This window comes from Narcine bancroftii, chromosome 6, assembly GCF_036971445.1.
Source record: "Narcine bancroftii isolate sNarBan1 chromosome 6, sNarBan1.hap1, whole genome shotgun sequence".
NCBI classification, from domain to species: Eukaryota; Metazoa; Chordata; class Chondrichthyes; order Torpediniformes; family Narcinidae; genus Narcine; species Narcine bancroftii.
In genome coordinates, this window is record NC_091474.1 from 89,933,854 (window position 1) to 89,961,308 (window position 27,455).

General features: G+C 48.5%; 1 protein-coding gene across 1 annotated transcript in view; it reads left to right on the top strand.

The window, feature by feature from the left end:
* LOC138736329 (FERM and PDZ domain-containing protein 2-like) overlaps positions 1 to 27,455 on the top strand; it is a 182,829-nt gene that overhangs the window by 55,472 nt on the left and 99,902 nt on the right. Inside the window, 5 exon segments of the mRNA XM_069885659.1 lie at positions 428 to 454; positions 456 to 576; positions 579 to 613; positions 5,930 to 6,059; positions 12,425 to 12,760. Coding sequence (XP_069741760.1) covers positions 428 to 454; positions 456 to 576; positions 579 to 613; positions 5,930 to 6,059; positions 12,425 to 12,760 — 649 coding nt within the window.

A 27,455-nucleotide genomic window follows, 5' to 3' on the forward strand; every position in this document is an offset into this window, starting at 1 on the left:
TCAGGAACTATCTCAAGGTTGTATGTGATGTGATGTATCTGAATAAATCTGAAATTTTATCTTTGTGGAAGGAGTAGTCGTGAATCTACTTGGATGGTTGCTACATGGAGTGGCGATGTAGAGGGTTCAATGGCCCTCCTTATCACCCTTCCAGTGATTTTGTTTGCAGAGAACCTCGCGGCTTCATCAAAGGAATAGCCGGGACTTCTTAAAGCAGAATTATTGAACTGTGTAATCATTCTCTCGACAAGCCTTTAAAAAAAATAATCCACCCAATTACCTGATTTGAAGTTCAAAGATTTGTCACCACTCTTTTGAAGATTATATCTAATCATGGGATTCTGCGGAACCACTTCGCTGTGAAATTAAAGAGTTGGGCTCTAGTTCTCTTGTTTCTTTCACAGTCTTTCCTGTGTGCTTTTGACAGCCAATCCAGCTGAGTGACCTACTGAACTAAACTCCTCCTGAGCATGTGCGAGGACCTTCCGCACAAGAGAGTCTCCTTGGAAAATGTCTTGCACGTCTGTGAGGCGCAGCGGCAGAGCTCAGAGGTGCCCCCGACAAGCACGCTCCTCAGGAACTTGCCCAGCTAGTGCTGAGAAGCACCGCAGAGGTCAGTGATGTAAAATAAGCGCTTTGCCTTCATTCTCCTGCTTTTGAACGGTTTCAGTCCAATTCCAATAAGGTTGTACTGTAGACTGGGACAGTTAGTGCAGCGGTTAGTGCAACGCCATTACAGCGCCGGTGACCCATCCGGCACTTGTCTGTAAGGAGTTCTCGTCACCTGCGTGGGTTTTTCCGGGTGCTTCAGTTTCCTCCCACCCTCAAAAAACGTATGGAATTTGTCCGGAGGGGATACAGATGACGGTTTTATCAACCACAATACCGTTTGACGTTACTTTCTGATTATCGTATCATCAGTGTAATCCGGAAGGCCTTATGTTATTCAAACATTGAGGCTGAAGGCTTGATTTGCTCAGTCATGAGGAAAGCTTCCAGTTAAACATTGCCGTGTGCATTTTCTTCCTCGTTCTCGCTGCACTGCAGCCATTTTCGGAAAGTGATGGGATGTACAATAAAAAAAAATAGCAGAAATACTCAGCAGGTTGGGCAGCATCCGTAGAAAGGAGTCCCTGTTTCAGTCTGAAGACCCTTCCCCAGGAGTTGGTTGACATAACCCCAATTTGTCCCTCCTTTATCTCTGGAGACATGGACCAAATTGCAGGCAAATGGAACCTCAGTTGGGTTGGCAGAATGAATAACTTGGGCATTTTATTTTGTCTTGGAAACCCTGTTTCCATGACTCAAATTCCATGAGGGTAGTGCTAGGGATAAGTGGAAGTAGAAATGAGCTCCCAGGAGGATGGCGTTGGATTCAAGGGCTGAGGCGCGTGAAACATGAGCGTCTCCAGACGCTGTGTTTGCGGTTAAAACACGGAAGTGCTGGAGAAACTTGGCTGGTCTCGCAGTATCCATAGGAGGGAAAGATGCACTACTGACATTTTGGACCTTCAAGGTGTGAGTAAAAAGCAGGCAGGTGTTTGAATTAAAAGAAAGGGGAGGGGGAGTAGTACAGACCAGCAGATAAAATTGGGTATGGAGAAGAGGCCAGAAAAGAGGAAATGTGAGAATTGATTGGAGGGAGGCTAGGGGATTTGGCTCTGAAAGCAGAGCTGGGGGCAAGGAGACGGGGATAGATTTAGGAGGGGGGTGTGAGAGAAGTCGATGTTAATGGCATCCACTTGGTGCCCAGTCAGTAGATGAGGTGTTGTTCCTCCAATTTGCGGGTGGTCTCAGTCTGGCAGTGCATGAGACCAATGGGCAGATGTGTCGGCAAGGGAATGGAGCAGGGAATTGAAATGGGTGGCCACTGGGAGATCCTCACTATTGCGGTAGACAGAGCTGAGGTGCTCAATGAAGTCTGTGTCTAATCTCTCCAATGTCGGGGAGGCCACAGCGGGAGCACCGGGTGCAGTAGACGACCCATTCAGATGCATAAGTGAATTTTTATTCACTTATGGAGGAGATGTGGGTGCAAGTGCTGTCATAGGGTAGGAGTCAAGGGGGAGATTGGTGGGAAGGGGGGAATGGTCAAGGGGGTCATGAGGAGAGCAGTTCCTGTGGAAGGTGGAGAGTGGAGAAGCAAGGAAGATGAATCCAATGTTGGTAATAGGTGTCAGAAATGGTGGAGGATGTGTTGGGTGGTGGAGGCTGGTAGGATGGTAGGTGAGGAAAAGGGGAATCCTGTCCTTGTTGTTCGTGGGCGTGGAGGGAGCCAGGGTTGATGTGCAGGTAATGGAGGATATGCGGGTGAGGGCCAGGTGGATGGTGATTGAGGCGAAGCAACTTTTGAAGAAGAAGGAAATCTCTGATTATCTGGCACAGAAGATGTCATCCTGGTTGCAGGTGAGAAGGAGTCAGAGGAATTGAGAGAAAAGAATGGACTCCTTTCAGGGGACAGGGTGTGTACCAGTCTGCATTGAGGGGCCAGCAGTGGAGAGAGTGAAGAACTTCAAATTTCTGGGGGGGTGGGGGGGTCAACAATTCAGGAGATCAGTCCTGGGTCCTCCATGTCGATGCAATCGTAAAGAAGGTTCACCAGCAGCAAAATCTCTTGAGGAGGTTGTGGAAATTTGGTACGTCACCAAAAATTCTACAGGTGTACTGTGGAGTGGATTCTGAAGATCTAGTATTGAGGTGCTCAGGACAAGAGAAAACAACAGTGTTGTGAACTCGGCCACCAATACAACAAATTTTGTGACGTTCTTGACAACAAATTCTGATTTTGATTCTGAAACCAATACACACGGCCACAGGGAGAAAGCACATGTTCCTTACAGACGACACCAGATTTGAACCTGGGTCGCTGCTGCTGCAGTAGGGCTATGCTGACCATGCCGCTCTTGGTGGATTCTATTTCCTTATAGGTCAATTACACATTCCATCATGTGCAGGATGGGGGTGTTCAAGGAAACATTCACTCAATTTAGACAGATGAGGCATTTTAAAGTCTGCGGCATTTCAGAAGTGAAAAACTAACGCGGAGAGAGGTTTTTGGTCAGGGACTGCATTATGTCTTAGCAGATCTCATTGTCCTATTTTACAATTTGTCTCCTTTAGGTTAAACATTTCCAGACTGACCCACATTTGGATATCTTGCTAAATGGGGAGTCCTATGTAACCTAAATCAAGCCTTTGCATTGATAACACTTGCATCTTGGTTCACTCATTCTGCTCACCTTCCTGATTTTACTTACGGGGTGCTCCCCTACTTGTGAAGGTCCGACTTGCAATTTTTTTCCCCCAAGTTACGATGGTTCGAACCCATACTTTCAATTTCGACTTCTGATCCGTTCCCGCGCTTGCGATATGCAGTACGCTACTCCCTCGCGATGCTGGGTGATGGCAGCATTGCACAAGAGTATCAAACAGCATACTCTCTCGCGACGCTGACTCAACACCCCCCATGCCCCCCGCAGTCTCTGTAGTGATCACGCGAACGAATGCATCATGTCTACTGAACGCCCATGTGTGTCTCCTGCTTCTGGAGAGAAGAAAAAGAGGAAAGCAATTCCTCTGGATTCTTCATGCCTAGTGTGCTTTCAGCTGTGTATGTTAATGGTTTGACAGAGTGGAATAAAGGAATTCAAAATTTAATTATAAAAAGTGGTAGGTGTGGTATTCTTTTTTTGACTTGCGATGGGTTTGCGGGATGGAACCCCATCGTACATTGAGGAGCGCCTGTACTTGTGCTTTGTGTAAAGTAGGATGTGCAACTCCAGGGACTAATTGTCTGGCTAAGAAAGATATCCGAATCAATTAATAGCAATGCACAAAAATGCTGGAGAAACTCAGCAGGTTCATGGAAAGCAATCAGCAGCTAACATTTTGGGCCTGAGCCCTTCTTCTTGCCAAATCTTTGGCAATCCAAGTTTGAATCCAGTGCTGTCAGTAGAGAGCTTGTACACTTTCTCCTTGACCTGTGTAGGCTTTCAGTTTCCAAAAATGTACGAGGTTGGAAGGACAATCAGGTGTAATTGGGCAGCACCGGTTTTGTGGGCTGGGACGGGTTTCTATTGTGCTCCATTGTTAAAATTTAAAAACTTGGTCCTATGAGCATTGGCGGAGACCTGGGCCTGTGCTTGTACAACTACCTAGGCCTCAGTGTGCGTCAGACTTCATACACGTGTGTGAAGGAATTCGGACCTGTATGCACCCTCAAGCCAGTTTGGACAAAGTGTCCTAAATCTAAAATGAGTGTTGCCAGCACTTCCTGTTTTGAAATCTGATTAAAGCATCTGCAGTTCTGTGATTTTTATTTTTCATCTTTCAAGGATATAACTGATATCAGCAAGCAATGACACTCACAAAATCCTGGATGGGATTACAGAGCAGTTTAATTTAACCTCAATGTTGGAGGAGATTCTGTACATAATAATCAGGGACAGAATTAACGATCCTGACTCAAAACATCCATTGTCTCTTTCCCTCCACAGATGCGGCCTGACTCTCTGCTCTCTCCTTTTGCTTCAGACTCTAGCATCTGTAGTCTTGTATCTACAAAATTATCGGTGAAAGTGGCATGAATTATTTAAAGGCAAATCACGTTTGAATAATAATGAAGTAATGAACGGGGTCAATGAGCGAATTGGAGTTGATGTAGTACAGGTCGAATACCCAGAAAAGATCCAAAAACAAATTTTTTTTTAGCGTCGACATAACATCACAAGTTGAAAAAGATTCATCACCAGTCTTGCCCATGTGGCTCTGACGTTCTGTGGACACCATTTTGATAACAACAGAGCTCTGGTGTACGTAGAAGTGAAAAAACACACAAATGCTGGAGAAACTTAGCAGGTCAAACAGTACTTTTATGTTGCAAAGGTGAGGGGGAACACGAGAGGTGTACGAAGATATCGTTGGAAATGGCAAGAAGGCCTTCAGATCCCACGATGGATGACAGTGATAAGGAAAAGAGCAAGCGTTTATGTAGAGAACAGAAGGTCAACCTGATGGCGAAACTGGACAGCAGTGTAAGTGTGAAGAGTGCGGTGTTGGAACGAACACAACCTGAAGAAACAGAAGGATAAACTGTTGATGTTCCACGCTGACAGTGATGAACAGAAGTTGATGACAAAATTGAAAAACATTGCACGAAGCTAAAAGTGAAGACCTCGATCGTGCATTGACGGAGTGGATCTGTCAGCGTCGCAGAGAACACACGCCACTTAATGGGATTATGAAACAAGAAAAGCTCTACCACGATGAACTGAAATTTGAAGGGAACTGTGAATATTCAACAGGCCGGTTGAATGAATTTTTAAAGATTTGTGAGGATAAAAGCATCTGCTGATCACGAAGTAGCAGAGAAATATAGTATGTGGTCTTTTAAAAGACATTTGATTAGGGACCACAAATTTGGCCTTTGTCATGATGGAATAAAGCTCGTGATAGAATGGATGGAGAATTAGCAAAAGATGTTGTGGAGTTCCCCATGGGTCAATGCGAGGACCAGAAATCTTCTGAATCGAGCAGTTATTCACTTCAAACATTTATTCCCTGTGAACTAGGTAATGACTGAATATCATCTCTGGCATGAGGAGATGTCTTCAATATGTGGTTAGTGGAAGATAGAAGTCGATAGGAAATGTTAAAGCCAACTCAATTCTTTTAGGAAATCAAGCCCCACCTCATTCTGCATTAATATGGTTGGCTGCTATTGACCTGTGATGGTTGAACTGTACAGAATAACAATCACACTGTGCAGAGCAAGTTGCCTCTTGAATTTGGTTGTTGTCAGTTTTTATTTTCTTCCAGTGTGGGCAATTTTGAAAATTTGTTCTGCCAGAACGGGAACGTTTTGCAGTGTGATCGGGAATTGCCTCTTCACAAACATGTATTTGAAATGATCTTTTGATTACCTTCACAGCGAGGCGAGGGAGAGCAGGGGGTCAGCTCTGGGATTCAGCCCAATCGGAGCTCAGAGATACGGGAGAGGCTACACCGCAAATGTTTACCCCAGATGCCCATTGTGACTCGCAGACGGAGCAACCACAAAGGTATTTCTTTAAGGCTCGGAGTGTCAGCGCTGCTGTCACCAAGTTACTTAGTGAGTGGTCCTTCATAAGCGTCTGTACTTGCAACTTGACAAAGGGGATGCTGAAGCAGTCTGGAGGTTATGTTGGGTGACAGATCTTGTGAATCTCACTCTTCAGGCATTGAACTCCAAAAAGCTTGTTGTGTTGGAGGGGTGATACTGCAAGTCAACATAGATGCACAGCTGGTAGAGCTCCCTCTCACAACTCCAGTGTCATGGGTTCAATTCCAGTTTGGTGCTCTCCATGTGGAGTCTATGTTTTCCCTGTGACCAATTAGGCTCCCAGTAGGTGCTCGGATTTCAGAAGCAGCATTTATTGTCATGAATTTGATGTTTTGCGGCAGCATTGCAGTGCAAATACTGCTATAAATTGCATTTCAAAAATAAATCCTGCAAGGAAGTAGGAGAAGGTGAGGTCATGCCTGTGGTTCATTGTCTGTTCAGAAAACTGTTGGCAGAGAGGAAGAAGCTGTTTTTGTGCCATTGAGTGCTCATCTTCAGGCTCCTGTCCCTTTTTCCTGATGGGCGAAGAGGGTGTGGCAGCAGGGCTTCTACTTTCTTTGGACGCTGCCTCTTGCAGATACTGGTGCCCATGATGTTGCTGGCCAAGTTCACAACTCTGGAGTTTTTTTTTCCCCCCCTGTCCTGTGCATTGGCACCTCCTTACCAGACAGTGAGGCAACCAGACAGAATGCCCTCCACCTGTAGAAGTTCGCAAGAGTCTTTGGTGACATATCAAATCTCCTCATTCTCCTCACAAAGTATTTCCTCCCATGTCTTCAATACAAACAGGCTGGTGGGTCACTGTCTATTACCTCGGGTGTGCGTGGGTGAGTGGTAGAATTTGGGGGTGTCGATGAGAATGTGAGGAGAATAAAACAGGATTGGTGTGAATGGACGATGTGGAGTTAATGAGCTAAAGGACTTGTTCCCATGGTAAATCATTCTACGCTTCTAACCCAATGCACATGCTTAAAGTACAAGGGACCTATAACTGCGTTGTGGTGAATACAGCAATGATGGCTGTTGAGAGGTGGAGACAGGACCTTCTAATGCATCTAGACGGTTCCAGTGTTTTGAAATAAGCTCATAAGCTTTGGAGCACTGGTACTGGGATCATTTCTGATGTCTAGTACTTGACTCAATAAAGGAGACATTAGAAACTTGAGATTCAGGATTCACATTCCATCTCTTGTGTGCACAAGATGCACAAACCCTTTCTTTTCCTTGCCCTGAATCTCCAAGTAATCTAGCACTATTACTGAAGCAAGGAAGAGAATCAAAAGAGAGACCCTACAGAGAGATTGTGTGGCTGTAGATCTGGCTGTTGCCTCCTGTAAGCTGCATGGCCTGCTCTATAGTGGTGAGCCTGGGCTTAAGGCCCCGTGTCCTGATCACTGCACCTGGGCCCCTGGTTCCAAATCCCCGAGGCAGTAGGAAGCCAGCGAGGTCTGCTGGGGCATTTGCTTGTCGTTGTGAATCCTGGTGTCTGGGGCGTGGCATAAGGTTCTTGGCCGTCGAGCTCGAGTTGCAGTCTTGAATCGGAGGGAGTCCGCAATTAGATTCCATCTGGATATCAAACTATAAAGCCTACATTAGTCTGCCTGGGACAAACATCACAGTATTTTGCAGGTAAATTCCCGATAGCCTGGACACAGTTTTTGGCAGGGTCTTGGCAGACAAGCCAGCAATGTGGTTGAATCCACTCCCACATGCCAGTGGAAGGCAACAGGATCGACGAAGGTCTTTATTCTATATTCCTACCCACGTATTGTTGTGCATAATGTCTTCCAGTGGAAGAAAAATTTGTCCTGGGATCCTTCAGAGTAACATGAGATGAGATTTACAATGACAGAATTGAGCGTACCAGTTTTCTGCCTTGATCTAATGTTTGCTGGTCAGGTATTTCACACACTTCCTATACACAGGCCCAGCAAACAGTCCAATATCAAAGGCATCCATGTGGCCTATTGCAGCGAGGCTGACCAATTCTCAGTGAAATCTCTGTCGGTCCAATCCTGGGGTTCATCCTTGGCATTATTTTCTGGTCCAAAAATTTGCACTGCTGGATGTAAATCCCAAGCTGGTGTTGGACCTTGGGCTAGGCTGGTGGGTGACCTTGAGCTGGGCCGGTGGGTGACCTTGGAATGGGCTGGTGTGTGACCTTGGGCTGGGCTGGTGTGTGACCTTGGGCTGGGCTGGTGGGCGAGCTTGGGCTGGGCTGGTGGGCGACCTTGGGCTGGGCTGGTGGGCGACCTTGGGCTGGGCTGGTGGGCGACCTTGGGCTGGGGTGGTGGGTGACTTTGGGCTGGGCCGGTGGGTGACTGGGCTGGGCCGGTGGGTGACTGGGCTGGGCCGGTGTGTGACCTTGGGCTGGGCTGGTGGGTGACGAGCTGGTGGGTGACCTTGGGCCGGGCCGGTGGGTGACCTTGGGCCGGGCCGGTGGGTGACCTTGGGCCGGGCCGGTGGGTGACCTTGGGCCGGGCCGGTGGGTGACCTTGGGCCGGGCCGTTGGGTGACCTTGGGCCGGGCCGGTGGGTGACCTTGGGCCGGGCCGGGCCGGGCCGGGCCGGTGGGTGACCTTGGGCCGGGCCGGGCCGGGCCGGGCCGGTGGGTGACCTTGGGCCGGGCCGGGCCGGGCCGGGCCGGTGGGTGACCATGGGCCGGGCCGGGCCGGTGGGTGACCATGGGCCGGGCCGGGCCGGTGGGTGACCTTGGGCCGGGCCGGTGGGTGACCTTGGGCCGGGCCGGTGGGTGACCTTGGGCCGGGCCGGGCCGGGCCGGTGGGTGACCTTGGGCCGGGCCGGGCCGGGCCGGTGGGTGACCTTGGGCCGGGCCGGGCCGGGCCGGTGGGTGACCTTGGGCCGGGCCGGGCCGGGCCGGTGGGTGACCTTGGGCCGGGCCGGGCCGGGCCGGTGGGTGACCTTGGGCCGGGCCGGGCCGGGCCGGTGGGTGACCTTGGGCCGGGCCGGGCCGGGCCGGTGGGTGACCTTGGGCCGGGCCGGGCCGGTGGGTGACCTTGGGCCGGGCCGGGCCGGGCCGGGCCGGGCCGGTGGGTGACCTTGGGCCGGGCCGGGCCGGTGGGTGACCTTGGGCCGGGCCGGGCCGGGCCGGTGGGTGACCTTGGGCCGGGCCGGGCCGGGCCGGTGGGTGACCTTGGGCCGGGCCGGGCCGGTGGGTGACCTTGGGCCGGGCCGGGCCGGGCCGGTGGGTGACCTTGGGCCGGGCCGGGCCGGGCCGGTGGGTGACCTTGGGCCGGGCCGGTGGGTGACCTTGGGCCGGGCCGGTGGGTGACCTTGGGCCGGGCCGGTGGGTGACCTTGGGCCGGGCCGGGCCGGGCCGGTGGGTGACCTTGGGCCGGGCCGGGCCAGGCCGGTGGGTGACCTTGGGCCGGGCCGGGCCGGGCCGGTGGGTGACCTTGGGCCGGGCCGGGCCGGTGGGTGACCTTGGGCCGGGCCGGGCCAGGCCGGTGGGTGACCTTGGGCCGGGCCGGGCCGGGCCGGTGGGTGACCTTGGGCCGGGCCGGGCCGGTGGGTGACCTTGGGCCGGGCCGGGCCGGTGGGTGACCTTGGGCCGGGCCGGGCCGGTGGGTGACCTTGGGCCGGGCCGGGCCGGGCCGGTGGGTGACCTTGGGCCGGGCCGGGCCGGGCCGGTGGGTGACCTTGGGCCGGGCCGGGCCGGGCCGGTGGGTGACCTTGGGCCGGGCCGTTGGGTGACCTTGGGCCGGGCCGGTGGGTGACCTTGGGCCGGGCCGGTGGGTGACCTTGGGCCGGGCCGGTGGGTGACCTTGGGCCGGGCCGGGCCGGGCCGGTGGGTGACCTTGGGCCGGGCCGGGCCGGGCCGGTGGGTGACCTTGGGCCGGGCCGGGCCGGGCCGGTGGGTGACCTTGGGCCGGGCCGGGCCGGGCCGGGCCGGTGGGTGACCATGGGCCGGGCCGTGCCGGGCCGGTGGGTGACCTTGGGCCGGGCCGGGCCGGGCCGGTGGGTGACCTTGGGCCGGGCCGGGCCGGTGGGTGACCTTGGGCCGGGCCGGGCCGGGCCGGTGGGTGACCTTGGGCCGGGCCGGGCCGGGCCGGTGGGTGACCTTGGGCCGGGCCGGGCCGGTGGGTGACCTTGGGCCGGGCCGGGCCGGGCCGGTGGGTGACCTTGGGCCGGGCCGGTGGGTGACCTTGGGCCGGGCCGGGCCGGGCCGGTGGGTGACCTTGGGCCGGGCCGGGCCGGGCCGGTGGGTGACCTTGGGCCGGGCCGGGCCGGGCCGGGCCGGTGGGTGACCTTGGGCCGGGCCGGGCCGGGCCGGGCCGGTGGGTGACCTTGGGCCGGGCCGGGCCGGTGGGTGACCTTGGGCCGGGCCGGGCCGGTGGGTGACCTTGGGCCGGGCCGGGCCGGGCCGGTGGGTGACCTTGGGCCGGGCCGGGCCGGGCCGGTGGGTGACCTTGGGCCGGGCCGGTGGGTGACCTTGGGCCGGGCCGGTGGGTGACCTTGGGCCGGGCCGGTGGGTAACCTTGGGCCGGGCCGGGCCGGGCCGGGCCGGTGGGTGACCTTGGGCCGGGCCGGGCCAGGCCGGTGGGTGACCTTGGGCCGGGCCGGGCCGGGCCGGTGGGTGACCTTGGGCCGGGCCGGGCCGGTGGGTGACCTTGGGCCGGGCCGGGCCAGGCCGGTGGGTGACCTTGGGCCGGGCCGGGCCGGGCCGGTGGGTGACCTTGGGCCGGGCCGGGCCGGTGGGTGACCTTGGGCCGGGCCGGGCCGGTGGGTGACCTTGGGCCGGGCCGGGCCGGTGGGTGACCTTGGGCCGGGCCGGGCCGGGCCGGTGGGTGACCTTGGGCCGGGCCGGGCCGGTGGGTGACCTTGGGCCGGGCCGGGCCGGGCCGGTGGGTGACCTTGGGCCGGGCCGGGCCGGGCCGGTGGGTGACCTTGGGCCGGGCCGGGCCGGGCCGGTGGGTGACCTTGGGCCGGGCCGGGCCGGGCCGGTGGGTGACCTTGGGCCGGGCCGGGCCGGGCCGGTGGGTGACCTTGGGCCGGGCCGGGCCAGGCCGGTGGGTGACCTTGGGCCGGGCCGGGCCGGGCCGGTGGGTGACCTTGGGCCGGGCCGGGCCGGTGGGTGACCTTGGGCCGGGCCGGGCCAGGCCGGTGGGTGACCTTGGGCCGGGCCGGGCCGGGCCGGTGGGTGACCTTGGGCCGGGCCGGGCCGGTGGGTGACCTTGGGCCGGGCCGGGCCGGGCCGGTGGGTGACCTTGGGCCGGGCCGGGCCGGGCCGGTGGGTGACCTTGGGCCGGGCCGGGCCGGGCCGGTGGGTGACCTTGGGCCGGGCCGGGCCGGGCCGGTGGGTGACCTTGGGCCGGGCCGGGCCGGGCCGGTGGGTGACCTTGGGCCGGGCCGGTGGGTGACCTTGGGCCGGGCCGGTGGGTGACCTTGGGCCGGGCCGGGCCGGGCCGGTGGGTGACCTTGGGCCGGGCCGGTGGGTGACCTTGGGCCGGGCCGGGCCGGTGGGTGACCTTGGGCCGGGCCGGGCCGGGCCGGTGGGTGACCTTGGGCCGGGCCGGGCCGGTGGGTGACCTTGGGCCGGGCCGGGCCGGTGGGTGACCTTGGGCCGGGCCGTGCCGGGCCGGTGGGTGACCTTGGGCCGGGCCGTGCCGGGCCGGTGGGTGACCTTGGGCCGGGCCGGGCCGGTGGGTGACCTTGGGCCGGGCCGGGCCGGGCCGGTGGGTGACCTTGGGCCGGGCCGGGCCGGGCCGGTGGGTGACCTTGGGCCGGGCCGGGCCGGTGGGTGACCTTGGGCCGGGCTGGTATGTGACTTGCTGGAGTGCATCAAGCCTGTACAGGACTAGGGAAACCATCTTACATGGAAACTCGTGAGCTTAATGCTCGCAATAAGCTGAGTGCTTCATAAATTTCAAGCAAATTAATATTTATCAAGAGAATGTTGCACCCTACCTGCCCCTAATATACTTCTGCTGTGAATTTCAGTACTATATGTTGATCATTGTAATATTGCAAAATGAAAATGCCTTTGATAATTACCACATTGATTCATTTATATGATAATTAATCAATTACGTAAAGAGCAGTGCAGGTGGTTGCCTTGCATGAACTCCACTGAGAACCATTTTGACTTCATCGGTGTTTTTATCTGATTACTTCTGAATGTTCTCTTTGTGCTTGAAATTCATCTTATTGCAAATAAAAACATCAGTGCCAGTTGAGATTAAAATAGCGCCAGGAGATTAATGGATGGGTGTGGCCCTCGAGCACATTAATTTCGAGTGATACCTGCATGTTTCCCAAAAGCTATGAGTTGACGTGAACATTTGCTGCTGATTTCTTTTTCCAGGGGAGAATCGTTTTGCTCAGAGGACTGAGGCGGGCGTTGACTTGTGGCTGCAGAGGAGATCCCTTCATCAACAGACCTTGTTTCACTCACCGCCCATGACAAAGAGTTTCAGCCAAGATCACGTCACTCACAACAGCAGTGCCAAGTCTTGCACTGCAGCTCCGGAGGGTGTTTCAAAGCCCCTGATGGGAATTTCTTCTTACCTGTCGAGATCAAAGGAGTTTCTCAATGGCAGACCCCAACAGGCACTTCTGGGCGCTAAGCGGGTCCACAGTTCTTCCGAAGCTTGCATCAGATCAGCATTGGATCCCCACGGGAGAGTCAAGGAGAGACAAGGTGGGTGACATGCAGACCCAGGAAATGGGAAGTGCTATGATCCAAATGTGGGTCACCTGATGTCAGATGGAAGCCTGTCGCTTTTCACTTTCAGAATTTCAGAATCAGAAGTTATTGTCTTGAACATGTCACAAAATTCATTGTTTTGCGGCAGCTTCACAGTGCAAACATTTACATAAACCGCCTTACAAAACCAATAAAAATAATGCATGAGAAAGAAAAAGATAAAGTAAGGTAGTGTCTGTGGTTCATTGTTCATTCAGGAATCTGATGGTGGAGGGGAAGAAGCTGTCCTTGTACTGCTGAGTGCTCATCCTCGGGCTCCTGTACCCTTTTCCTGACGGTAGAAGAGTGAAGAGGGCATGGATGGGTGGTGGGGGTCCTTGAGGATAGAGGCTGCTTTCTTAAGATACCACCTCTCGTCTATGTCCTTGATGGAGCGGAGACTGGTGCTCGTGATGTCGCAGGCCGAGTTAACAACCCTCTGGAATTTTTTTTTCCTGTCCTGAGAGTTGGTGCCTTCAGACCAGGCAGTGATCCAACCAGCCAGAATGCACCTCTCTCACCCAGAGTTGTTAATAATGGCACCTAATCATTGAAGCTCATTGCACAATAGTCTGACAATGTGCACCTTTGGGTCAGCTGCGATGGTCCCATGAAGAGTGGCTTGTCATTCACTTCCTGGGCTGGGAGATGAAGAGAACCATTTGGTGAAGGTGGTCATAAATCAGTAGCAGGGGAAAGGCAGGACCAGAGTCATGTTGTTGATTGCACGTCTGGTCCATGAACCAACGACAGGTGTCTGCCGGTGTAGAAGGTGACAAAGAAGTGTTTTGAGATGGAAGTAAGGGCTTGCACACAAGTTTGAACTGGCTGTGGCCTTCAGAGATGAACCAGAATAATGCTTGGTGTTTTGATGTTTTGACCCTCATGTGCTTGAGAACCATAGCCCTCTGCAGGAACATTTCCTTCCAGGGTGTTGGCAGACTGGAACGGACCAGTGGTATCACGGTCTCCTTGGGGCAAGTTTTGCATAACGCGGCAGAAGGGTGAGAACCGGAATCATAAGGGAAGAGGCTGGAAGCAGAGAACTGGAGTGCAAGTGATGAGATATTTACAAAGGGAATGGAGAAGGCTTTGGTGCTGGGTGTAGTGATGGTTAGAGTGTATTGGGAAGGGACATCAGATGGTGGGGGGGGGGAGGTGAATGGACTAAAACTGAAGGCTTGATATTTGATTGTAAAATGCATTCAGAATGAGTAGATGAGTTGATGTCACATGATATGGTCTTATGACCATTACAGATAGGTGGCTACAAGATAACCAAGGCTGACACTGGATATTCAGGGGTATTTGATCCTTCAGAAGGGGAAGCAGAGAGGAAGGGGACAGGAAGTGATCACTGCATAGGTAAGGAATAGGAACGACTCGGGAGCTCAAAATGCACTGAGATTCCAAAATGTAGTGCCAAGTGATCCTAGTTTTTGGAAGAAAAAAGGCAGCTCTGCCGGAGCCGCTGTAACGGCAGCTCTGCTGCTGATGTGACCTGCGGGGAGCAGGGAACAAAGTCTCAGCACTCCCCCACGGGGTCCAGTAACACAGTCTGACTGAGGTCTGCTCTGTGCAGTTTTTAAATGGCCTGTGAAAGGAGCCAACGGTGATTTATTTGAAAATTCTGCGACCGTGGTGTCTGGGCCCAAGATGTCGGTGGCTACGAGAGGCTGCGGACTTTGGGGAAGTGAAAGACTGGTGCAAGGCACCAGAAAATGGGGAGACCCCCCCAACCTTTGAGAAGGAGAAACAAAGGTTGGAGACAATGGGGGTGGGCCAGTGAGGGGCTCTGAGACTGAAGAACACACAGGAGGCGGGCAGTTGGTGACTCGAGGTGAGGTACCTGCGCAAGGCGGGGGCTGCTGGCGACTGACTCAACTCACTGAAGGGGCACCAGGTCTCGGAACCTGGATGCGAGAGGTTGGTGGAGGCTTTCCCGATCGGGTCAGAGGCGTGCATCTAGAATTAGGGTTGCTGACGGTTCGGACTGAAGGCTGCGGGAGCGCTGGAGACAAAGGCACGGACATTCAGTAACTCTTGGACGGTGGGGGGGAGACTCTCTTTTGCTTCTCTTTCTCTGGCTGTAAGGGGCGCTGGACAATTTTTGCAGATAGCGAATCTTTGTCTGCTTTACGGTAGATTAAAGGAAATTTTGTGCATTGTCACATTTTCTGACAATAAAATAACCTTGAATCTTGGCAGGTTAGCATGCAGATACATCAAGTAATTGGGAAGCCTCTTGGGATGTTGAACTTGATTTCAAGGGGTATGGGGCAAGAAATTTTAATTCATGTGATGTTGGTGGGATAGAGCCTTTGGATGGTTTTGGTCTCCAAATTCGAGGGAGGGAATACTGGCCTTTGACAGGTACATTCCTAGCATAAGGATGTTCATGTTTGAATTTTAGATTAGGTTAGATTCAACGTTAATAACTACAAAGGGACTATTTACTCATTGGAATTTAGAACAATGAGAGATGATTTTATCAAAATTTTAGATTTTTTTGAGAGGGATTGATGAGGTGTTTTCTGCCTTGAAACATTGTGCAAAGTTGCCCCCATTCTCCAGACTGGCAGCGCTGTGGGACCGATCGAATCCTAGAGGGGATCTGGCGGGGAAGTAGATGAGGGCATAGGATCAGGAACTCCCCACTTCCAGGCATGTCCTTCCGGAAAGCAGCATGGTTAAAAAGAATGCAGGGCGATATGCAAAGTGCGAGAAGATGCACTGTCAGCATTGAAAGAACAGATGTAGAAAATACCAGATACCATGGTGTGGCTGACAAAACAGAATGTGATATGTTGTGATAGAGAGAGAGACTGGTTTAATTGTAAACAAAATCAGCAAGCCTGATATTTATCCATTATCTGTCCAGAACCCGCCCATCAACAGGTGCAGTTAATCTTCTCTGACATTGTTCTTGGTGTCAGAATGCAATGGTAATGATAGATTGCCTCTAGGGTACCGACTTGGTGATGAGCACTGCGTTATTGTACATTGCTTAATATTAAACACATGCATATTCAACCCCATCACCACAAACACTGATGAACCTTCCTGGAGAAAGCATTGTACTTTGCAACCAGCAGCAACTGTTCCCAGTTCTAGAGGACGACGTTCTGCATTTGAATGATGCCTTCAGGCTCAATACTGCCTCCTGTGGCCTTTCAGCGCCTCAAATCTACTCAACCATCGAGCAAGGTCGTGGGCTATTCTGAACCACCAGGGTTTAAGTGCTCATTATCCTTGCACTAACAAGCAGAATTTTTCCAAATCAAAGTATTACTGAATTTGTGCAGAGCAGAAAGCGACCCATTGGCTTCTCACAGATTAATTCCACTATTCTGAGTCTTCTCTTGTCTGTTCATCATGCAACCATCTCTCTGACTTGTTTATCCTCCCCCTGGAGAGATCCTGGCTAATTTTATTTACCCCATCCTAAAAAGTAGTAAACTCCTGCACAATTCTTTTTATCACGCACATCCCCCTTTTCAATGTGTCCCTCCTGACACGTGGGAACAGATCACCGTGTATACTCATGTACAAGTTGAATTTTGTAGACCGTATTAAATTTTAATTTATGGGGTCGACTATTACATGGATTGAGCGGCTGAAATTCCCACTAGAATCTAAAATACCATGTCACTCGCAGAAGTCCAAATGATTGCTAAAGGAATAAAGAACAAAAACACTATGAATTAAAGTAATAATCTGCACATCAAAACACGAGTCCTACCACAGGGGAGGTTGCGACCCCAGTAAGTAACTCCATTGTCGAAACCATCAGGAATTCCAATCGATAGGCGGCCAGGGCCGAGGCATAAGTCCGCGCTCGGACTCACGTTTGTCGGAAACTCCGATGGACAAGTGGTCGGGGCTGAGGTGGGAGAGTAGGGTCAACTTTTACACAAGATGTACGAGAACCTTTTATGGCCAAAATTAGGGGGATGTAGCATTGCTAAAGGCAGAGCTGCTGAAATAAATGCTGTCTAAGGCAAGCAAGTAAACCAGTAATTGCAGTTTATTCAAACCACGCGTGTCCCTTTTGGAGGGGGGGGGGGGCAACAGGCTCATGGGAGTGATGTCATAATGCTGCTGTGAGGCCTGGCCATTCCCCTGGCAACACACTCCTGCAGCCTGGAACTTCTGCGTGGTGGGCGCAAGGCCCCCATGCCCTGCCGCGCTGGCTGTTAGCAATGGCATTTTGGCCCGTCGTGTGTGGGGTTGACCTGGGCCGCTACAGGTTCAACCTTTACACAAGAATATACAAAACCTATCAGGATCTTGCACACAACAACCTCATCTTTTTCATGGAGCTGAAATCCCTTGGATTCATTCTGGTAGTTAATTTATCCTCCCTCTTTAAGATGTTCATATCCATCCAAGAATGGGATGATCCAAGGTGGAAACCAGAATACCCATTTAGTGGCCCTATGGTTTCTCCGCATCAAACCATCTATGTCCACCTCTCTGTATTTATGGTGTGGTAAATGATGTGTAACGTGCTTCCTTTGACCTCTCACTATCATACTCTGACAGGAATAACATAAATTCGTCATCATATTGCAGTGCAGCACTTGAATGAATGAGGGTCATTCAGAGGAGCAGCGAGTGTAGCAGCTGCCTCACAGCCCCAATGGCCAGATTCAGTCCCGGCCTTGGCAGCTGCTGTGTTAAGTTTGCTGTCACGTGCTCTAGTTCCTTCCCACATCCTTAAAAAAAAAATGTGTGGGTTAGTAGGTTACACTGGACAACAATATTTTTTCAAAAGGTTTGCTTCCTTAAAAAAAAAATTGGCAACTACAATAGACGCCTTCTCAACCTGAACATCAGGACAATTTCTGATTTGCTGAATTGCATAGGAAGTTGGAGAAACATTAAATGAACTTTTATTGAATTGAACATGTTTAATTGTACAGTGACGCTGACACATTGCTGACCTAAAAATGTTGTGCTGCTCATTTTCGTTTGTATTCAGCCTCTTGTGTCCAACACTAGTCGGCTGACATTAATGGATTCCAGTTGCCCTGATACCGCATTTCCGTAATCGCAATGTCCTGGTGAAATCTTTCACCGTGCTTGTCACTGTCCCAAGATCAGTCAGGAAAGAAGTCCAAGTGCAAATGCAGAAAATGGATTTTCAATCACTGTAGAGCTCGTCGAAAGAATCAAAGCTTGTTGATCCAAACCAAGGCTTTTATTAGCAAAAGACAGGAGCTCTTCACAGGTGGCCGACCAGTCTGGAATGATCTGACTTGGCTAGGGACACAACCTGTTAAGGCCCAGACTGTAGGCGTGGCTAAGCTCTCAGCCAATCGCTGTAAGCACAGTCTAGATACTGTAACTATATACACTATATACATTGGTGATAGATCTGTACTATCACAATCACGTATGCTTGAAGCACATTGTCAATCGGCTGGATGTAGTTTGGTGCTCTATGGTTGCCAAGAAAGTTCTCAACAACATCTTTAAGCATGCCCAGGCCTAAGACAACATTTGCACTGAGTGCAGGCTTTGACTGATCAAAGGAGCTTGCTTTGTGGGCAGTGTACTAGTAGACTTAAAATATGACACAAAATAGGTTATATCAAAAAAAAGGCATGTGATAGGAACAGGTTTAAGGATTTTTGTGATCTGCAGCCCAAAATCCATAAAATATGCCCAAAAGTGTTCAGGAAGCAAAATCTTCATTGTTATTTGCCCAATGTAAATGATCCCTTGTGTCTGGGAATCTGGAAAGAATTGCTGGTAATGTGGGAAAATGAAATGACCAAGGTAATGAGGCTTGATGATCGGTGTGGACTGGGTGGGGTGAGGGGCCTGTTTCGAAGAGTAATTGAGAAGGTGGCATCCTGTGTGCTCAGTGGTACAGGTGTAGAGTGAACCATGTGTATATGAAAATGAGCCATTATTTAGCACTGACCCAGCTGACCCCAGATGAAGCACTGCTACTTGGATCTACAGCGGTCAGAGATGTGTGATCACTGAGACATCAACACGTGCGGATCAGGTGCATTGGACTTGGCTGTCATTGTCCCCGATACTCATTGTCAGGTGTCACAGGGGTGACTGCAAAGGGGGATTAACGTAGGAACATAGAACACTACAGCACAGTACAGGCCCTTCAGCCCTTGATGTTGTGCTGACCCATCTATTCCTTCCTTTAAAAAAAAGTACTAAACCCTTCCTACACCGTAACCTTCTATTTTTCTTTCATCCATGTGTCTAAGGCTCTCTTAAATGTTTCAGCCTCCACCACCACACTTGGCAAGGCATTCAAAGCACCCACAACTCTGTAAAAATAAAAAAAAAACCTGGGAAACAGGTATTGACTGTCCACCCTGTCTACACCTCTCATCCTTCTACTACGCTCCAAAGAGCTCCAATCTAGGCAACATCTGGGTAAATCTCTGCACCCTCTCCATAGATTCCACATTCTTCCAATAATGAGGTGACCAGAAATGAATACAATGCCTTTTAAGGGTGGTCTCACCAGAGATTTGTAGAGTTGCAACATAACCTCTCTACTCCTGAATTCAATCCCCCTGTTAGGAACAGTACATTTTCAAATCTGAATTCCTTTCTGGATTTATCTCATTTTTCTAAACATCTTGCTATCATCTTTTTCATAATGCCTTCTATCTTTTGTCATGAGTGATGCTTAGCTTATTTTCTTGTTTACTGCATCTCGCCCTCTTTGGAATAAGGTTCTACCTTTTCTAGTTTCTAATCTCTTGGCAACTTTCTTGAATTTAGAGTATTTGGGGAAAACTGAAGCATCACCATCCAGCTCCTTTAAGATCCCTGAATAATGTCCATTGGAATACAACCTCTTCTCAGCTGCAGATCCAAGAACTCGAAGTAGTTCAAGCCTGTCGTTCATACCATAACCATTGCAGTGTTCACTGAAAAACAAGATCGTGTTTATTTGGACAGTGGAGATGGTTACTTGCATCAGAAACTTTTTTTTATAAATAACACATCACATAAATCTCGTGTTGCTAGCCCTATGTCCCCGGAGTTCAGAAGTCTCATGGCTTGCGGGAAAATACGTTCGTAATCTGGCCGTGAGGGCCCGAACACGTCGGTACCTCTTCCCGGAATGGCAGAAGGGAAATTAGATTGCGGGAGGGGGGTGTGGAGTCCTTTACAATGTTTATGGATTTCTGCAAACAACGGCCATTATAAATGTCTATCATGGTGGGGGAGAGACCCCAATAATCCTCTCAGCAGCCTTTTCTATCCGCTGCAGGGACGCATTCTGGGATGGTGCAGTTCCTGAACCAGGTGGTGATGCAGTTAACTAGGATCCTCTCAATGCATCTCCTGTGGAATGTAGTGAAGGTGGAGGGTTGAAGCTGGTCCTTTCTGAACCTCTGCAGGAAGTAAAGGTGGTGTTGGGCCTTCTTGGCAATGGATCTGTTGTTGGGGGACCAGGAGAGACTCTCTGCCAGGTGCATGCCAAGGAATTTGGTGCTCTTGACTACCTCAATAGTGGAACCGTCGATAGTCAGTGGAGAGTGATTCCTTTGAGTTCTCCTGAAGTCAACCTCCGCTGGCCCGTGAGCCAGTAGGGCTTGTTACTGTGCTGCATGTCTAAATCAATTTAAAAATTCTTTATTTGTGGGTCACCTGGGAGTATCCTGAAGTTCTGAAGGGTGGTATGGAGGTGTGATATTTCTTCAGCACTCACACAAAATGGCCAGAGGAATCTAACCGATAAGTTTACCATTGTAATGGGGAAAATCTAGGAAATGTTAGTGACTGGTGGAATCTGAGTTGATGGGAATGCGGTGAGTGGTTGGAGCATTTCGATATTGGAAGTAAATCACAAAATTCTGTAGACACCGTGGTTGAAGTAAAAACACAAAATGTTGGAGAAACTCAGCAGTGTCCTTTATGTAGCAGAGGCTAAGATGCACAAGAGAAAAATGCCTCTTTTCCACCTGGACAGGCCTAGTGGAAAAAGAAAACTGTCCGAATGCTGGCATCAAATGACGTCTTTTCATGCCGGGGATTAACTCTCATATCCCCGCCGTTTGTGGACGCCGGCATCCAGAAAGTCACTCATTTCCAGTCGAAGGGAGAACACTCTAATCCCCAGGGATGAGTGTGTTCAGTGGAAAAGCAGTTAATGTCCCAGTTAAGGGTGGCCCAGTGGAAGCGGCACAAAAGGCTTCCTATCCCGGGACACAGCACAGCCAATTAACTGGGATGCCAGTGGGAAAGTGGCTAAAGAAACTTTGAAGGGCTCAAGCCCAAAACATCAGTTCTGTATCTTTTCCTTTGTTACATAAAGGACCCTGTTTGACCTTTTGAGCTTCTCCAGAATTTTTTTTTTGTTTTGATATTGGAGGTGTACTGAAATCCCAGCTGAGCAATTTCACTCTCCCTTTTAATAAGATCATTAATATCCAGCAAGGACTTTGTCCAGCAAAACAATACTGCCAAACAGGGAACATTTCTGTGGAAAGAAAGGTTGTTCTTGCTTTACCAGTCAGATTATAAATTATCACTAAATGCTGAATAACTCATACCTCAGATCATTACATTTGAAACTATTAAACTCCTTTTTCCCTGGAATAATCTTCAATCTCTTTTGCGATGCTTCAGTTTGATTAAAAGTCAATTGCTTGCAGTCAGCGAGAAAGAGAAACATTTTTCAGTCTGACTGAGCGTTTTCCTTTGAGAGACAATCTATCCCCTAACAACGTTGGAATTCTGAAAGATGAGGAATGTGCTGGCCTCATCCACATGAATCATAACAACTAATTTTAGACATTGAACAATGCTCCGACTTTGGGTTTGAAGGGCTAGTCGAGGCAAATCAGTCAGCCTCTCTTCTAATGTGCAGAAAGAAAATGACCAAGACTTCAGCAACCCTTTCAATATCTTTTGGAGAACTTTGGTGCTGTTACAACTGTGGTGAGATGTTTTCATCCTATGAGATCTGACTGCTATCTGTCTTGCCCCAATTACTTCACCTTAATTTTATACAGCTCTCTTGTCTAGAAAATGAATCTTTGGTTCTTAAGCACTCGATACATAAAGGTTATTAGAGGAAGACTGAGGCTGAAAAATCATTTATAAACATTTATTTTAAAAAAAAATCACTGGATATTTACTGATATTCTACCTTTTATCTTTTAACTGTTCACCCCATCAGGGCCATACTGACTCCCAGTGGAGCAACAGTTTACATTTCACTTTGCTCTGTATCATGTCAGACGATGCCCTGATTATATCAAGAGAGTTCCAATTCTGCCATTTGAGGTGTGGATGGGGAAGTTGTGGGGGGGCAGGGGCTGGGGGGGGGTGGTGGGAAGGGAGGTTGGATGTAATCTTGGCAGTGAGATGATGGGAGTAGGATGGGGCATTGGTGTCCATTGCAGGATGGTTGGTGTGATGCTGAGAATTTCTTCTCAATAAATATACCTGGACACATCAAAATGATGCTTTCAATAAAATTGACCTTGAAACCATTGCATGAATGTTTAAACCCCAAGCCAATGGAGGAACCTATCAGCTTTCTTGGATCTGGTCTCTATGTGATTTGGTCCCATCCCAATGTGCACCAGCTGTACACACTGTGATCCAGCCGGCCATCGATACAGCTCCTGTAAAAGAATGACATGATGGTGGCCTCCATGATTTACTTTATTACATAAAATACATATGATGCTGCTTTCCATTTTCTGTGAGCCATAATATATGAAGCTGAGTTGCAGTTAAATGTTAAATAGTTTTGGACTTTATGACATGGAACACAGAATAATGAGGGGAGATTTGATGGAGGTATGGAAAATAGTGATGGGTATAGATAGAGTAAATATAAGCAGGTTTTTCCCACTGATGACATGGGTTAAGGGGGACGGGGAGAAGAAAGGGAACATGAGGGGGTACTTCTTCATGCAAAGGGTGGTGAGAGCATGGAACATGATGCCTGTTGAATACAGGTTCAAAGAATATTGGACAGCAGATGGATGGGAGGGATATGGTCAGGGCGCAGGTCAGTGGAACGAGGTAGGAAAATAGTTTGGCACAGACTAGAAGGCCTTTGTCAGTGTTGTGGTGTTCTATACTTCAAAGCAATCAACAGTCCTAAAGGACACTGGCTGCCGAGTTTCTCTATCATTGTGTTTTTACTTCAATCATGGCATCTGCAGACGTTCATGTCTACTACTGTTATAAGCTCAAAGGACCCCAAAACCCAGCAGCAATAGACATTCATCAAGACAAGTGGTTTTTAAAACAAATGTTATTTTTAATCAACTTCAAACATGATAGAATCAAACTTTAACTTAACTCTATTCTTATACTATACTCTATACTAACCCACATTACCCCATTCTAATTCTAAGCACATGTGTATGTAATGTGTGTGTAAATTCAAGAAAAGTTCTTTGGTTCACAGTTCAATCTCACTTCTCCTTCTTCCAAGTTCTCTGGTTACAGGCGATCACCATAGTGTGTACAGGATTTAATATGTATAAAGTTCACCAGGCTTGGTGCTTGAAAGGTAAATGTTTACCACTCAGGAAGGTTCTTGTAGGGTTTGCAGAGAGAGATATTTGTTACTCCAGGATTTCTCACAACGGAGGTACCACCACTAGTCACCTCTGGGTCTCGCTGATGAAACTTGCCCCATCAGGGTCTTTTTTTTTAATTTTTATTTTTCACACTATAAACCATACTGACCAAAGTACATACAGACATTTTTCTCTTGAATATATACAGTGTCATTTTCTCCCCTTTCCCCCCCCTCCCTTCCCTCCCTCCCTCACCCCCTTCCCATTTATTCAAAGTTAATCTATAAGATACATTAAACCTGTTAAACAATGTCATCACTTAATAAAAATAAACAGAAATTTTTATCTTTTACTTTTATATACCGAGTCAGTTCATTTCGTTGTCTTCTCTTTCTGTCATTTTAGGTGGTGGAGGTTCATGGTAGGATTTCTCTATTATATTTCATGTATGGTTCCCATATTTGTTAGAATATTGTGATGTTATTTCTTAAATTATATGTTATTTTTTCTAATGGAATACATTTATTTATTTCTATGTACCATTGTTGTATTCTCAGGCTATCTTCAAATTTCCAGGTTGACATTATACATTTTTTTGCTACAGCTAAGGCTATCATAATAAATCTTTTTTGTGCTTCATCCAAATCGAGTCCAAATTCTTTATTTCTTATATTACTTAGAAGGAAGATCTCTGGATTTTTTGGAATATTGCTTTTTGTGATTTCATTTAATATCTGGTTTAGATATTTTTTCACTTTCTCACATGCCCAAATTGCATGAATTGTTGTTCCCGTTTCCTTTTTACAGCGAAAATATCTGTCTGATACTGTTGGGTCCCATTTATTTAACTTTTGGGGTGTGATGTATAGTCTGTGTAACCAATTATATTGTATCATGTGTAACTTCGTGTTTATTGTATTTCTCATAGTTCCGGAGCATAGCTTTTCCCATGTTGCATTCTTTCTCTTTATGTTTAGATCTTGTTCCCATTTTTGTTTAGGTTTACAGTTTGTTTCCTCGTTCTCCTTTTCTTGCAGTTTGATGTACATGTTTGTTATAATTTTTTAAATTATCATTGTGTCTGTAATCACATATTCAAAATTGCTTCCTTCTGGTGACCTCAGACTGTTTCCCAATTTGTCCTTCAAGTAGGTTTTCAGTTGGTGGTATGCAAACATTGTATCATGAGTTATATTATATTTGTCCTTCATTTGTTCAAAAGATAATTTATTTCCCGAAAAACAATTTTCTATTCTTTTGATCCCTTTTCTCTCCCATTCTCTGAAGGAAAGGTTATTTATTGTGAAAGGGATTAGTTGATTTTGTGTCAATATTAATTTTGGTAATTGATCATTTATTTTATTCCATTCTACGTGAATCTTCTTCCAAATGTTGAGCAGATGGTGCAATACTGGTGAATTCCTACGTTGCACCAATTTTTCATCCCACTTATATAGTATATGTTCAGGTATCTTCTCCCCTATTTTATCTAGCTCTAATCTGGTCCAGTCTGGTTTGATAAAAATCTGATAGGTATCTTAATTGTGCTGCTCTATAATAATTCTTAAAATTTAAAGACTTATTAATTCCTCCTCTCCTGGAAGTAATGAACCAGATTGAAAAAACATAAAACATACCAGATTCAGCAATAATTACAGTAATACCAAAGACAGGGAAAGATCCACTAACACCAGCATCATATGGACCAATATCTGTACTTAATACAGATTATAAGATAATAGCTAAACTATTAGCAAACAGATTGGCCGACTGTGTACCAAAAATAGTAAAACTAAACCAAACTGGATTTATTAAAAAAAGACAAACAACGGACAATATCTGTAAATTCATTAACTTAATCCATGCAAAAGGACACAGATCCTGGAGTAGACTCATAAGAAAAAGAGGAAGAACACAGAGAAATGGAAGATGAAAGGAAGGGCAAGACAATGGATTTTTTTTTTAAAGAATATATGGAATCAGTAAAAGAATGGCAATCACAAGAATTCAGTGAAATAAGAAGAGTAAAAAGTACAGAAGAAAAAATGAATAGATTAGAGATGGTCATGACAGATATAGGAAAAAGAGTGGACAAGGTGGAAGAACGAGAAACAGCCTTAGAAATGGAAGTAGAGGACTTAAAAAAGAAATTAGATGAATCTGATAAAAAAGTTAAAGAGACACAGGTGCTGTTAGCTCAGAAGATAGATATAATGGAAAATTATAATAGAAGAAACAATATAAAGATAGTGGGCCTTAAGGAAGATGAAGAAGGCAAAAATATGAAAGAATTTATAAAAGAATGGATCCCCAGGGTCCTAGGAAGACCAGAACTACAGGAAGAAATGGAAATAGAAAGGGCACACAGAACATTAGCCCCTAAACCACAACCACAACAAAAACCAAGATCCATTCTAGTAAAATTCTTAAGATATACAACAAGAGAAAATATATTGGAGAAAGCAATGAGGAAAATAAGAGAAGACAAAAAACCACTGGAATACAAAGGTCAAAATTTTTTTTTTTATCCAGATATAAATTTTGAACTCCTGAAGAAGAGGAAGGAGTTTAATGCAGCAAAAACGATCCTATGGAAAAAAGGATATAAATTTATGCTAAAGTATCCAGCTGTACTTAAAATACTTATTCCAGGGCAGCAAAACAGACTATTCTTGGATCCAGAGGAAGCAAGAAAATTTGCAGAACAACTACAAAACAGACAGAGAGAGGAAGATATGTAACGAGAACAAAAATTACCACAAACTATATGTATGTGTGTATGTAGAATCATGGGTCCTCTACCGGCATCACCTACAGCTCCAAGAACGCTTCCACCAGCGTTGTCTCCGCTCCATCCTCAAAATTCATTGGAGTGATTTCATCCCTAACATCGAAGTACTCGAGATGGCAGAGGCCGACAGCATCGAGTCCACGCTGCTGAAGATCCAGCTGCGCTGGGTGGGTCACGTCTCCAGAATGGAGGACCATCGCCTTCCCAAGATCGTGTTATATGGCGAGCTCTCCACTGGCCACTGTGACAGAGATGCACCAAAGAAGAGGTACAAGGACTGCCTAAAGAAATCTCTTGGTGCCTGCCACATTGACCACCGCCAGTGGGCTGATATCGCCTCAAACCGTACATCTTGGCGCCTCACAGTTTGGTGGGCAGCAACCTCCTTTGAAGAAGACCGCAGAGCCCACCTCACTGACAAAAGACAAAGGAAGAAAAACCCAACACCCAACCCCAACCAACCAATTTTCCCCTGCAACCGCTGCAACCGTGTCTGCCTGTCCCGCATCGGACTTGTCAGCCACAATCGAGCCTGCAGCTGACGTGGACTTTTACCCCCTCCACAAATCTTCGTCCGCGAAGCCAAGCCAAAGAAAAGATATATATGTGTATGTGTGTATGTATATATATAAAAAAATAGAATATAGGTAAGAACTAAGAAGGGAAAGAAAGAGAAGAAAGGAAGTATGGGGTGAATTAAGAGAGTGACCTTTGTTGTATATGAAAATTAAAATCTTTTCTGGGGGGGGCTGGGTGGGGAAGAGTTACAGTCACTGTGAAATCAATTGACGCTTGCGAGTGAATTCGCAAATCCAAATGGAGAGAGGAGATGTGGTTGCCCGACAAGGGATAAAGGGCAACTCAGGAAGGGGAGGGGATAGTGGGGTTAAAGAAATTTTACATAGGAGAATAAGGGAAATGTCTTATGTTTTAGAAATGTTGTCGTATAAAGTGTTCAAAAAAAGAAAGCAGAAATGGATAAGAAGGAAAGGTGATGATGAGGAAACGGAAAGGAAAGATAAACAAAGTATGAAATGGCTATGTTGAACTATATGACTTTAAATATTAATGGAATACATAACCAAATCAAAAGGAAGAAACTGCTAAATTTACTGAAAAAATAAAATATTGATATAGCATTCGTACAAGAAACACACTTAACTGAAGTAGAGCACAAGAAATTAAAGAGAGATTGGATAGGACATGTAACAGCAGCGTCATATAATTCAAAAGCTAGAGGAGTAGCTATATTAATCAGTAAAAATGTACCAATCAAAATAGAAGAGGAAATAATAGATCCAGCAGGGAGATATGCAATGAT